Genomic DNA, 15658 nt, shown 5'->3' with positions numbered 1-15658 from the left:
CTCAACTTCCTTCTCCTCTTCAATTTTTTTCTTGAGGAGGGCATATAAATCATCCTTACTTAATTTGTCAATATCTGATGAAGTAGAAGTAGAGGGGATTCTGGAAGTAGACTGGGCACTAGAGATCAGTTGTTTGGGAGGTGGCCTTCGGTAAACATTATCCAATATTTGAGGAACATATATATATATATATATTCATTTGTACTAAAGAAATTGTATTTTTTCCAATACTTGGGCTTCTTTGATTTTTTAACTTTGTTGGTCAATTGGATTTAAATAAAAGGCTTTTTAATATGGAGTGGTGAATGATAGAAACCACCAATCAATCAAGTAATTCAGGTTTAACCAACTCTTGCTAATGCAAGTAGGTTGCTAATGAATTTGATATTCACATTCAAAAGTATAAAAATGATATAAAAAAAATCAATAGCTAATCAATGAGTCTTGAAATTAAATAATAAGATTTAAATAATATATTATTATGACCAATCAATGACATTTTGAAATCAAAACTTTTTTTGATGAAACTTCATTTTTATGAACCACTCCATCATCAATATATCTCAATAATTTTTTTTTCTTCTTTTATTATAGATACGATAATTTTTAACATATAATTCCGCATTGGGATAATTGTTAGCACTTTTTATTATTAGGTTAAAACATAAATTAGTTGTTAGTGTAGGCGAATCTCAAATCTCTTATTCAATAACAAAAACTTTATAATTTTTTTACCAAAATAAAAATTTTGCCAATTAAATTAACCAGAATCCACAATATATGTCCTCAACTTTAAATATAGTATAAAGCAACTAATTATCTAATTTCGCAACCAAAAAAAAAAAGCGACTAATCATCTTTAATTCAAAAAATAAAAAAGTTGATACTACCTTTATTGCAGCACGTAACCACCATAGAATGATAAAAGAATATGCTTGATTTTTTTTTAGGGGGGGTGGGGTGTATGACCCACTTTCCCACTCCTTTCCCTCCACTCTTGGTGAAAATCCTACAATAACAGAATTTATGTTGTTTTCTAGAGAAACCAGAGCAGAGATAAATACAGCAAACTTTCACTTTATTTTCGACGACGAAAGCAAGTGTCAATCGTGACATTTTTAAATAAAATATTGTATATAAAAAAGATTAATTAAAATTAATAAAGGCAGTGGAAAATTGGGAGACGGGAATGATGCTATTCCAATTCCCAAAGATCAGTGAAAGTTTGGCGGCTCGCAAGAACTTAATTAAGAATCACAACAGACCTCCACGTCCACCACCAGCTTCCCAAATTATATATATTCAAAATCAAAGGGGATTCTCTGATTCTTCTAGTTTTAATAAAATTTATGTCCAAAATCTTATTTTTCTTATTACATTTTTAGTGTCAAAATCAATTTGATATCTACATTTTGGTAACAGTATCTTTTTTTTCCCCATAATTCTTATGCTGATTACTGAGTATATGCTTGCAAATAAACGTGAGGACTCTTCCAAGAAGTCATGCATAAGTAATAGAGCAGCGGATGCTCTTGCAAAAATGGATTGTACTAGTAATCAAACAGAAGCTTTTGTTTATTATTCTAGTTCTAGCCCGCCTCTAGATTCAACTTCCATTTTGGATCTTGATTCCTCTAATATAATGATTAATATGAATCTTGTTCTAATAAAATAAAAAAAATTGACATGACATAAGCACCACTCTTGTCATTTATCTTTTCTACTTTTTATTTTTAATTGGATAGTTACATGTTACAACAATGGGATTAGACTCTTAAAGCACTTTTTTTTTTGTCCATTCAAATAAATTCTTCTTCTTTTTTCCAGGGGTAATTACACATAACTCACCTGTGGTTTGGGAAAAAATCACTTTGCCTACCCGTGGTTTGAAAAGTATCACTTAACCCACCTGTGGTATGTTTCCATCAATCTTCGTAATCCACCTCAGTCCCAACCGTTACAAAAACACATCTTAACCTCAAAACACAACATAACACGGATCAAAACACCCAAAACTCAAAACTTTTCGAGAGAGAGACCTGTGGTGAGATCAACGTGTTTTTCGTGGTTTGGAGTGTCTAGAGGGGGAGAAAACACAAGTTTCGCAACATCAAAGCTAGGGAAGGTATGTGTGACTGCAGTTGATCTGTATTTGGGTTCTTGATAGCATTTTTTTATCGCGACCCACCCACGTAGTTAGGGTTTATTAAATTTTCTCAAAATTGGTGTGTGTTAAATGTGCATTTTGCTATTTATATGTAGAATCGCTTAGGATGTAGCTAATGTACTGCTATGGTTGTTTATATAATGCGTATAGCTGAAAGAATCAAGTTTATTTGTTAATGATTACACTTGTTTGTGAACTGTGGGTAGTGTGGTCCCTATGAATTTGTTGGGAATCTGGTTTTGCATGTGCTTTATGTGGTCCTTTGTCCATGTGTTATCTCTCAACAACAAAACCAATTTTATATGAAAACAAAACAGCACTATGTTTGGCTTGTTGTCTCTTTTGGCTTGTTGTTGTTTTTTGCATGTCAGTGTGTAAACAAATTACTTATTTTAATTGCAGATGGTTGACTTCACATTTGACATTGAAATTCATGTTGGAGGATGTTTTGTGGAGGACCCAACCCTTGAATATGTGGGTGGGTTTGTACATACATTGACAGAAATTGACCCTGACAAGTTGAGTTTCTTTGAAATTCGAGATTTATGCCATCTAGTTGGTGCTCCTAAAGAACACAGTAGATATAGATATTTACATCTTGAAGGTGGTATAGAGGATGATTTAAGGGCCATAGAAACAGATGCAGATGTGGTGAACATGACTACCCTTCATAAGGCATGGCTAGCTAACAAAATCATAATCTATACTGACATAGATGTGGAGCCACTGGCAGTTGAGCATCCTGATGGAGGGGGAGTGACAAATGATGGTGTAGGTGGTGATGTAGGGGGAGTGGCAGATGATGGTGTAGGTGGTGATGGAGAGGTGGATGAAATAGATTTGGAGAGTGATTATGATGAAGATGATGAGAATGATGATGATGGAGAAGATGTTGAGGATGTTGAGGTTGGAGCAAGAGTTGAAGAACAGGATGTTGAGGTTGGTGCAAGGGTTGAAGAACAGAATGTTGAAGGAGATGATGATGGTGATTGGCTATATAAAGGCTAGAGAGTGATGACATATTTGCTACTCCAAACTCAGCTCCCTAAGGTTCTGCTCCAAAATCAAGTTATGCTCCCAATACAGCCCCAGAATTAAGCAATGCACCCCATGCAGATCTTGAGTGGGTTGAGCCAGCTCTTGAGGATGACCTTGTAAGCATGGATGGGTCTGATGATGAGCAGGTACCTGAGTAGCTAGAGTTTAATGCTAAGAGTGACATGAGAAATGTTGTACTGAAGAAGAAGATGAAGTTTCCTAATGCAAAGGTGTTCAGAGCTGCTTTGAGGGAGTATGCAATTAAAAAACCTATTGACATTAAATTCAAGCTTAATGAGAGGACTAAGATATTAGTTCACTAGAAGAATGGGTGTGGGTGGAGATGTTATGCATCTCAAATAAGTGGAGAGCTAACATTTCAGATTAAGACCTTGACTAATGAGTGTACTTGCCCCAAGTCTTTTAAAAATAGCCAAGCAACCTCAGCTTATGTTGCTAAGGGGTTCATTAAGGATTTTAGCAAAAATCCAAATTGGGAGGTGAGTGGTATACACAACCATGTGATGCAAAATTTATCTGTTGACCTAAGTGTAAATCAAGTGTATAGATCAAAGAGAAAGGCAAAGGATTTGATCAATGGAGATGAGCAACTGCAATATGGTGTCCTTAGGGACTATGCACAAATGATAAACACAGTAGACAAGGGGAATAAGGTTATATTGCAGACAAAAATGGCTGATGAGACTTCCCTACCAAAATTTAAGAGGATGTATATTAGGTTCAATGCTCAGAAGGTAGGATTTTTAGGTGGATGCAGGCCATTTGTAGGTTTAGATGGTTGTCACATAAAGCACAGATTTGGTGGGCAAATCTTATCTATCACTACCAAGGATGCAAATGACAACATTTTTCTAGTAGCCATGACAATTGTGGAACAAGAAAACAAGGAGTCTTGGATATGGTTTTTGGAAATTTTTGCTGATGATATAGGGAGACCAGGGGATCTTCAGTTGGTCTTCGTTTCTAATAGGCAAAAGGTATGCAAGTTTTGTTCAGTTATACTTGAATGGTTTACTTTGTTTGCTAAACTAACATGTTTTGTTTGTTTGTTTGGTTATTTGCAGGGGCTTATACTTGAGAAACACTATTTCCTACTATGGAGCATAGATACTGTGTGAAACACATCTACAACAATTTCAAAGTAGATCACAAGGGATTGGAGCTGAAGGATGCACTATGAAGGTGTGCTGCTGCCACAACAATAAGGGAGTTTGAGAGATGCATGCATATGAGTATCTTGCAAACATTGCACCTGCACAGTGGACAAGGTCACACTTCACTCCTAGGGTCTTAACAGATTGTTTGGTAATTAACTTAAGTGAGTCTTTTAAATCAATGATATTGAAGTCTTGGGAAAAGCCTATCTTGGCAATGTTAGAGTGGATTAGGGTTAGACTTATGACTAAGCTTTACACAAAAAGGGAAGGGATAAAGAAGTATGCTGGAAAGTTGTGTCCAAGCATACAAGATAAGTTAGAGAAATTGAAGGTTGAAAGCAAGCCATTTAGTGCTACCCTAGCTTGCAGTTTCCTTTATGAGGTAGCCAATCAGTATGAAAGGCATGTAGTTGATCTTATCAAGAAGATAGGCAGCTGTAGGTATTGGGATTTAAATGGCATTCCATGTAAACATGCCATAACTACCATTTATACAAACATTGAGACACCAAAAGCCTACACCCACCCATGTTACCACAAAGAAACTTACATGGAGATATACAAGGAGGTACTTCCTCCCATGCCTGGCCAGTCAGAATGGGCTAAGACTGGACAGCCTGCTCCTCTAGCACCTCACATATACAAACCACCAAGCAGGCCACCCAAGCAAAGAAAGAGGGCTCCTGATGAGCCTAAGAACCCTTACAAAGCAAGTAGGCTGCACAAACCTGTAAGGTGTGGGAAATGCAAAAAGGAGGGGCATAACTCAGAGGGTGCAAAACTGGCATCACTAGGGAGACACCATGGCAAAAGAGACATGCTTGAAAGAGAAAAAGCTGTAAGTAATTGAGATTTAAATGGCGAAAAAAAAAACTTGTCTTACAAATGTATTAATGTACTAAAACTAGGTTTTGTTGCAGGCAAAGGGATGGGTGCCTACACCTAGTACCAGATCCGGATCTGCACCTCAGGTTGCACCCCAGCCACCATCCTAGCAACCTACCCAGACTTACAACATGAGGTCTGCCACTCAACCTTCATCCTCACAGCAAGGAAATCAAGCTTCACAGCAAGGAAATCAAGCTAGGCCATCTCACATGAGAGCATGATGGTTCTCTTCCTCATAGCTAGAGTTTCACACGCCTAGGGAGACCTAGGATATTCTACCAAGTTCTTCACAGGTAACTTAGTTGAGTTACCTCTTTCCTAGATGGTTGTGTAGACTGTGATATTTTTTAACAAGTGGATCTATTTTTTATTTTGTAGCCTTCACCTGCAAATAGGAGCACTGGTGGTGTGAGGACTAGAGGACAGCTTGCTGCACAAAGGCCACCAAAAATGAATTCAGTGGGTGGAAAGAGTAAAGGCAAGAAATGAAGCTAGTGGGTACGCATGCCAGCATTGGGAGTAAAGCTAGTGGGAACATGCCAACTAATGTTTTTTGTTAAGACCATTGTTGGCTTTTTGTAATTATCAATTAGTGTAAAAAACAATCACCTTTTTGTAATTATCATATATATATATATGTAGCTGACCTTGGAATGTGCTTTTTTGTAATTTACTAGAAGTTAAGGTACAATACACTCTGGGTTGTTATTATGGTATGAAATTTTGTGGTATTATATGGAAATTGTGGTATTTATTCAATTCAGTTTGTATGGAACATTATTTGTCCAAAACAGTTTGTATTGAACATTATTTGTCCAAACCAGATTATATGAAAGTTTTATTATTGCTGCTACAGATTGTGTCCAAGTAAAATTTTCCAATACAAAGTGTATGGAAGTTGTTATTGTGAAATAGTTGTTATGATATGTGCAGGTAACTGTATGGAACATTATTTGTCCAAACTAGATTATATGGAAGTTTATTTATTGCTACTACAGATTGTGTCCAAGTAGATTTTTTCAATACAGAGTGTATGGAAGTTGTTATTGTGGAATGGTTGTTATGGTATGCACAAAAAAATACTCAATAATTGACCAATTATTTGTTCATTGACACATCAAAACATTACATCAGTAGGCTAGTGCTATTACAATGCAAATCCATTAACACCATTGCCATAACTATTGCTACTATCCAATTAACTACTTTAGGGCAACAACCTCGGTCTCTTCACTCCAGAGAACTCAATTGAGCTAAGACACAAAAACAACAACATAACAATAACAAAAAATATCCATGACAAAATGCATGCAAACTTCCACATTCTCTGCTTCTCTTCAGCAAACATGCCATTTTCCTTAGCTTTTGCACAGACAGCTCGAGCCTCTCTCTCTCTCTCTCTCTCTCTCCTTGGCTTTGGCTTCCTCTTCAAGAGCCTTTTCTGCCATTTGCCTAGCTTCTTCTGCCATTTCCAGAGCTGTCCTTTCCCTCTCATTGGCAAGTTGGAGAGCACTCTGAAGCCTAGACATCATCTCTAGAGCCAAAGGTGCAGTTTCATTCCCATGAGGACAAGTTGGGTTATCAAGCCAAACAAAGAAAGGACACTTAGGACCAACCTTATAGCGGCTACAGCCCGAGAACCTCCTCCCAAAATTGTACAAACTCAAACTTGTTCTCAAAACACAAGTCTGATCATTGCACATATGCCCACATGAACCCGAGAAATTACCACTTGATAAAGACATATTAACAAAACACGATTCCTGGAGAGCCCAAATTTAGAGTTTCACACAGTAAGTTAGCACTTGAACAAAATCTGAAACCCTAAATCGAGAACAAACATAAATACCTTGATTTTCTTTACCGAAACTACCTTCCCTAGCTTTGATGTTGCGAAACTTGTGTTTTCTCCCCCTCCAGACACTCCAAACCACGAAGAACACGTTGATCTCACCACAGGTCTCTCTCTCGAAAAGCTTTTGAGTTTTGGGTGTTTTGATCCACATTATGTTGTGTTTTGGGGTTAAGAGGTGTTTTTGTAACTGGGACTGAGGTGGGTTACGGAGATTGACGGAAACATACCACAAGTGGGTTAAGTGATACTTTTCAAACTACGGGTAGGAAAAACGATTTTCACTCAAACTACAGGTGGGTTATGTGTAATTACCCTTTTTTTCTAATATATATATATATATATATATATATATATATATATATATAGCTTTTTAGTAGAATACTGACTACCACACAAATTTTTTTAATGCCTTTGTAGTAGAGGTTTTGTGAAATAGAACTTTAATTGAAAAGCATTTATTTTAGTGTTTTGTTTGTTTAACAAATTAAAATAAAAGTGTATAATATTGAAGTTATGAATTTAGTTATAAGGTATGAAGGTGAATTATATATATACGTTTTTATTAAAAATAATTTTTAAGCTACAAATTTCAGTGAATTTTCGAAGTTTTGCAAGTAGAGTTTTAAGTTTTAACCCCTTGAAATTATTTTTGACGCCTCCAAAAACAAAACCATAGAGGTCCAAAGGCACTAAAATCTTGCCAAAATCATTGTTTTTAACTTTTACCAAATACTGGGAAGGTGTTGGATAGAGTTTTAAGTTTTAACCCCTTAAAATTATTTTGGACGCCTCCAAAAACAAAACCATAGAGGTCCAAAGGCACTAAAATCTTGCCAAAATCATTGTTTTTAACTTTGACCAAATACTGGGAAGGTGTTGGATTGACATAATCGTGCAAACAACTTAATTGGTCCTTTAACCATTGATGTGATCTCTTCCCTTTTTTTTAAAAGATAAATAATCTTTAGCAAGGAGCTTGACTGAGATCAAACTGTCATATTAAAAATCGAAATTAATAACTTGTCTCATCATGCTTTGCACTAGAAAACAGTGATGAAAAATATATTAGAGTTTTCCTAACATCAAAGGGGCTCCAATATCAATTGGTGATGTGGTGGTGGTAGATGTGATAAGTGATGACGATGTTTAGATATAAAATAAAGGTTTTGAATAAACCTTATCCAAGACAATTGATAGAATTTAACTCTTGAATTCTTTTTTCTTACAATAAATGAAGGGAGATTTGAACTCAAGTTCTTCACAGCGAGAAAATTCAAATAAATTGCTACAAAACTCTTAGCATTTAATTTTTGTGTTTTCAATCTAAGAGATTGCATCTTTTCTCTATTTTTATATATTTTTATAATGAGATTGGAATGGATCCTCTTTGTTTTATAAGAAAATGGATCATTTTGTGGCCAATATTTACTCTTCAAGGATGTAAGGATATACATAGTATCATATCATTTAGCGTTTCATTAATTATCCATTTTATGTTCAATAATTATTGAATTATTTGTTTTTTTTTTTGTTGAGAAAGTTTCAACTTATGGCGTCCGCTCCTGATAATAGCTCTTTATCATCAGACCAAGACACCAATCAGTTTTTGGTGTAGGCGGAGATTGAATCCCAGATCTCTTATACAACCATTAGAGACTTTACCAGTTGAGCTAACTGGAACCCACAATTATTTGTTAAAAAGCAAGAAATGGTTGCTAAATACATAATAATTGATTTTATTGTGTGACATTATGTTAACTTCTAGATTGGTGATTTTTTTTTTTTAATCCATAAAGATTGAAACTTGCAGCATTTATTACATGACGATTGCTCTTTACCATCAAAACACCAATGGATTTATTTTTAGAGTAGGCATAATCAAATTTAAGAACGTTATATAACCACAAAAGACTTAATGATTTTTTTTCTTTGCTAATAAGGGTATTCAAAATCCTTTGGATAATTAAAAGAATAAATCCCTTAAAATAGATCGAATAACTCTCATGCTAGTTAGGAAAAGAAATATATAAATTGAGTTATTTAGAACCCACCATAGTAAAATGTTAGATATCCATCCTTCTTTTTTTTATTTATTTTTTTAAGTTTTAGCGTGTGTTTGGCAAAAATTATTTTTGCCAATTTATTTTACTATTCAGCTTATTTTTTCTACTATTTATGGGTCTCACGACACTTTTTCATACTATTTATAAGTCCTACTGTACTATTTCACCTAACTTTTACCTTTATCTACAGTAATTTTAGCAAAAAAAATTTAATTTTAGCAAAATAAGCGAATCTCAAACAGACCCTTAATAGGTATATTCATCCATATGAAATGTAAAAAGTAAAGGGGAATTTTTGTTGCCTAAGAGAGTGAGAGTCTGACACGACAAAGTTGGCTCCACATGAGCAATGTGCGCGCACTAATATGAACATTAAACATGCTTATAAGATTAAGAGCCGTTTCGTTCAAAACAACTTTTTTTTTTTTTTTTCAAAAAGTATTTCAAAACAACTTAATCAGTTACACATGCACCAAATGAAGTATAATAAGATAATAAAATGTTCTAACCTTTTTTTATTATTTTTTTATTTGAGGAACTAATAAAATGTCCTAACCTGACCACGTACTTAGTGGCATCTACAGAATTTGCGTTAGGGGAGGTTCAACTCAACTAAAGGTTTTTCCTTCTTTTTTTTCCCTAAAGTTAATTATGACCACAATTTATTTATTTTTAAATTTGAAATTTGAAATTTGTATTTTCACACACTTACACATGTATGTATATTTTTGTGTGTGTATATTGAATTCTCCATGGACCATGCCAAGGGTCAAAGAAACATATAAATAGGTAAAAAAATAAAAGGAAAATACTATCTCACACATACTATTACACACAAGTTACAAGAAACTGGCTTGAGTTTAGTGTTTTTATGCAATAGACCTATTAGAATTTGAACACGTGTTAAATAATTGTCATGTGTCCACATCTCAATGGGTTTCAGTACTCTTGCACACTACGCCCAAACTTTGTCTCACCTACAAAAACCAAGGAAAACGTGACTTAATGGTGTGATATGTGAGTGAAATAAACAGTAGTTAATGAAAAATGACTAGTGGGATGATTGTTATGCTAATTGCATAGTCTCTCATTTTAATTTTTTAACTTCAAGCAACAAGATGTGTATATATATGCACATTGGTTTTGTAGAGTATTAGATATTAAGAGTAAGGGATTACTTGGTTCAAAATATTAGATTACTGAGATATTGGATATCTAGAATCACACTTCTATAAACATTGGATTCCCACGTTCGGTTCCTACATTGCTTTATCGTCATATTCTGGAATGCATACATGTGTCATGTGTGTGTATGTATTTATAATATATAAGTGTGTAAGTATAAATTCGTTTGTGTATGAATCTTAATATATATATATATATATATATATATGTGTGTGTGTGTGTGTGTGTGTGTGTTAATATTGTTGGCAAATCCATCTGCATCACATACAAAAATGTATACAACAAAAGACAAAATCTTAGAATATTGTTGGTAGAATATATATACATTGATGCAGTCAATTACAAAACAAACGAGAATACTTGATGATGATGCCGAAAGTCGTCAGTAAGCTCCACGGTCCTCACGTACTCAACTCAACACCTGCACAACACCAAAAGAGAAGACCTTAAGAAAGTACCGGCCAAATACCCTCTGAAGGTTAAGTTAGAAAATTGTCACAACTCTAGAGTGTCAGAGCTGGGTAAATTATGTGTACCTTGGTTTCTGAGGGTTTTGGGTTTTATAGTAGTGGGGGAACCAACCTCGGTTCCTTGGCGGAGGGGAACATTTCCTTATAGAGAAGATCCTCATAAATGCGCATATTTGGTGAGACCCTTTCCAAATAGAGATTCTATTGACTAGGGTTAATTGTGGAGCACAAGTCATTTTTGTTTGAGGTTCCTTGAGGACCAAGTAAATCATGTAGGTGCCATGTGGCTTTGGCCATCGTCCACCTTAGTGTCCATCTACCTTACTATCCGTCCAACAAGGTTAATCCGTTCATTCACTATGTCGTCGCGTTACCTATTCTCTTCGTCCGTTACCCTAGTGCAGTCGTCCAAAGTTGTTTATGTAAAATCGGACCGTCCATCTCAATTTTATCCTCTTCAGTTGCCCCCTCACTCTATGGATCCGTCGCCATGTTTACTTAAATCTTCATAATCTTCTCCCTTGATGATGGATGACAGTTGTTCAAGGGCGTACTGGGAGTCTTTGCGGAGGAGGACGAATGGCTTTGGGGCGTCGGGGATATACGTTTTAGATCCCTTAAAACAAAACTAGATTAACCTAGTTATTTAGCCAAGTGATTAACTTAGGTAAATTATGCAGATCTAGGTTAACACATATAAATCATATCATGTAAAACAGCAAAAATATAAAGAACACAATGATATGATGACCTAGGAAAACCAAACCGGTAAAAAACTTAGGGAGGATTTGACCTAGCTATCCTCAAGGTAAAACAGCAAATCCACCATGAAAGAATTGAAGTTTGTACAATAGCGACTTAGATCACTAATATCCTATTGCTACCTCAAGTAGAAAACTTACTACCACGACCTCATGATAGCTCCGAGTCCACGGATTACTTCTTTCTTTGGCCTTTGCAAAACAAAAACACCCACGTTTGTGACTTTGAGATCCCACTCAAAGGTTTAGCAACACAAACTCTCCTGTTTGTGACTCCAAGACCACCCTTGAAGGTTTAGATCATTAGCACCTTTGATGACTAGAGAAGGCAGCAACTTCTATAACACCGGATCTTGAGACTCTTCAAGTAATAACACCGGTAGAAGATATGAGAGAGCTTTTTAGGAACAAAACCCTAAATACAAAAGAGGCACACTCTTTTCTCTCTAAAAAGCCCTATAAAAACATGCTTAGGGTTTCCTTAGGCTTCTTTAGCTGACGATTAGATTTCTCCGATGGTCTTTTCTTGGACGGAGGGATCTGAGTGACGGACTTAAGGGGCAAGCTACCCTCCTATTTCTTCTTGGCCGTAGCCTACGCCTTTATGTATGCCCTCCGTCTACCTTCTTCCATTTCTATATCAATATGGATGGAAAGAAAAAGTTAGCCAAATTGCAATTTGAAAGAAAAATAAGGTTAAGGGAGACAGGCTTACGTTTGCGGGCCTGATTGTTATAACAACGGGTGGCTTCGCTAGGTTCGGGATCGTCGCAATACAAGTGAATTGTGTCCAAGGTGACGAGCTTGGCCCACGTCCTCTTCTTTAACTTGATTGCAAAAATTCTTTCCAAAAAGCTCCATTGCTCCAAGGTCACCTATGGGTGGTCTCAGGTTGTAAAGAAAGAGACGGTTAGAACAGAGATAGAGAACAAAAGATGAAATTTAAAAAAGGACAGAATTCTTACCAGACGAAGGCATTATGCCCCAAGTTTTGTTTACGAGCATAAAATCCTGATCGTTAGGGTGGCACATCTAGTTGTCACCCATCATGAAGAAGTAACGACTCTTCCCTTTCTTGTTGGAGTCTGGAGTGTCGCATACCAGCCTAAGTATAGGCTTCCTTGGTAGGAAGCTGTACATCCCTTTAGATTGAACAATCTCAGAAGGACGGTAACAATGGAAGAACTCCTCCACCCTCAACTTTCGCGCCCCATCAATCAAACTTCCATAGAGGACTTCAACTCCAAGGAATACCCTCTAAGCATTTGGAGAGATTTGGGTGACGGCAACTTCAAGATATTGGAGAAGGCGATGGTGTAGAGAACTTAATAGGAAACGAAGCCCAACCTTAAACATTTGCTCGTATACCTCGACATCCTTGACCCCGTCATAGTAGCACTTCTTGGACTTACGAGGTAGACGGATGGGAACGTTGGCCGGGATCTGGTACCTCTCCCTTAGGCTTTCAAAATGTCTTTCCTTGATGGACGAATTGAAATCATTCACCGTCCATATAGGAAGGAGGATGAACTCCCTAAGGACGTCTGGGCCTATCACAGACTAAACGAGAGGATCAACGTAGATGATGTTGGAACTATTTGAGTCACCACCTAAACCTCCCTCTAATCCGACCACCTCCACATCCTTATCCTCCTCGGTAGGAGAATTGGTAGGCGGATCCCTTTCATCATAAGATGTGCCTGGGTCGATGACTAGATGGGTACACTTCATCGTAGCCTGCTACTTCCTGGACCCACAATTGATCACTCGACACCTCACTAGACATCTGTCACCTACACATGATAGGTAAACTCCTAAGACTCTCTACAGGTCTATGAAGACGACAGGCTAGCAACATTTAAGGTTAAAGACGAAATTAAAAATAAGGGGTAACGGATGCTTACCTGCTGACGATTAGAAGGGGAGATGGACACTGTGTAGCCAACGGAAGAAAGCGGTGGACGGTCTCCAAGATGAGACGGAAAAGGCTATGTTGAAATAGAAAGTAGACGGTGGCACTCTGGCTCTAAAAATTTTTCGAAAAGTAAAAATGAGAAGAGCAGGCCATAGATATATATAGAGGGAACGGCACGGAAGACGAAGGGACGCATCGGTACGAGCAATTAACCAATAGGATTGTGCCACGTGCCCCTACTACATTAAATGCATCAGTCTAGCCTGTCTAATTAGGATGCATCTCCTAAAAAGTTGTGTTGAACCGTCACTCTATGGGTCCGACTAGGAAACATGGCGACGGGGGAAGCTGAAGAGGATAAAGTTGAGATGGACGGTTAAATACAGAAACAACTTTGGACAGTTGCACTAGGGTAACGGAAGAAGAGAGTAGGTAATGTGATGACATAGTGAATGAACGGACTAACCTTGTTGGACAGACAGTTAGGTAGACGGACACTAAGGTGGACGGTGGCTAAAGCCATGTGGCACCTACATGATTTACTTGGTCCTTAAGGAACCTCAAACGAAAATGACTTGTGCTCCACGATTAACCCTAGTCAACAGAATCTCTATATGGAAAAGGTCTCACCAAATATGTGCATTTATGAGGATCTTCTCTACAAGGAAATGTTCCCCTCCGCCAAGGAACCAAGGTCGGTTCCCCCACTACTATAAAAACTCAAAACCCTCAGAAACCAAGGTACACATAATTTACCCAGCTCTGGCACGAGTTGTGACAGTTTTCTAACTTAACCTTCGGAGGGTATTTGGCCGGTACCACACCGGTACTCTCTTAAGGTCTTCTCTTTTGGTGTTGTGCAGGTGTTAAGTTGAGCAAGTAAGGACCGTGGAGTTTACTGACGATTTTTGGCATCATCACTTGATCTTTGCGAACACTCTGATATTCATCTCTATTTCTCAAGAATCTAAGACATGGGCTACGTTCTTGTCAGTAACCCTTGAAGGAGAACTTTTCTTTTTCTAAAAATTATATGTAAAATCTGATGTAGCATTTTTTTTTTCTTTTTAAATAAAATAACCATTACTAAAACATTACTGAGTGATAACTAATCTTTTTAGTAAATGAATTATTCTTTTGGACTTTAGTTTGTGGCTTTAGATGAGAGCAAAGTGATAAATAAAACTTTGACTCCAATGAGCTTTGCACATCCTGTCAACTTTATTATATTAGCATTCAACCTCTACATTAAAAATACCCATACTAAAACAAAGTTGACAACTTCTGTCACTTTGTAAATCTCTATTTTTAGCTCCTTGAGTTCCAAGTTTAATAATCTTTTAATTATCCTTATATTTATGAAATCTAATTTCATTAAATATAAACTTTAGTAACTTTTTGTTAAAGAGGTCGATCCCAACACTTTGAATATCCAATTCCCCTTAAACTTATTTGAAGGGAATGTTTCATGTCTCTTTAGAAAGAGATTATGAATTCTCTCTTGAGAATGTGTGTTCACACAACATGATATGTCATTGCCCAACGTACTATGGTTCTAACCATGTAAGATCTCACTTATGTATAGTTGTATACACCAAAGCAACCAACATTTTATATTTGGGTTCATAATCCTTATCAAGTTTGTAAAGATCAGAAAGGTAAGAAAGAAGGAAGAAAGACTCAATGACAAGATGCAAGCTAAACATCAGGAAGCTTCATCTGCTAGCTAAACTGTAAGTAGTTTAGGAGAATTATTCATCTTAGCTTGTAATCACACGTGCCATAACTACCTGTTACACGTGCCATAACTAATTTTGTATAAGTTGGTAAATTAATTTTACTCTGTTTTTGTATAAAGCCTTGATAGTGTACAAATTCATTCATTCACTAAAGCAATAGAGAAATTCTTCAACTCTTTTCTCTCTAGCACTTAATATCTCTCTCTGTGAACTCTTTCTTCTTCTTCTCTCTTGGTCAGTGCTTTCTTACATGGCATTAGAGCTCGAGCCTTTATCAATGGCATCGAATACTGAGACTAATTCATCTTCTTCCTCTCAGCGAGAACTTGCACCATGGTGAAACTCCTGGAGTGATTCTGGTTTCTCAGCCTTTAATTAAGGATAATTACCCTACTTGGG

At 36.6% G+C, this 15658-nt stretch overlaps 1 protein-coding gene across 1 annotated transcript; it reads left to right on the top strand.

Moving 5' to 3' along the window:
* The first annotated feature begins 4444 nt into the window (after positions 1 to 4444).
* Positions 4445 to 5760, top strand: LOC142632592 (uncharacterized). Its single transcript, XM_075806967.1, has 3 exons — positions 4445 to 5221; positions 5304 to 5354; positions 5650 to 5760. The coding sequence occupies exons 1-3, from the start codon at positions 4445 to 4447 to the stop codon at positions 5758 to 5760; spliced, it is 939 nt and encodes a 312-aa protein (XP_075663082.1).
* The last annotated feature ends 9898 nt before the right edge of the window (positions 5761 to 15658 follow it).

Source organism: Castanea sativa, chromosome 4 (assembly GCF_040712315.1).
Source record: "Castanea sativa cultivar Marrone di Chiusa Pesio chromosome 4, ASM4071231v1".
Classification (NCBI taxonomy): Eukaryota; Viridiplantae; Streptophyta; class Magnoliopsida; order Fagales; family Fagaceae; genus Castanea; species Castanea sativa.
The sequence above is the reverse complement of the archived record's forward strand: the minus strand, read 5'-3'. Positions and strand labels throughout refer to the sequence as shown.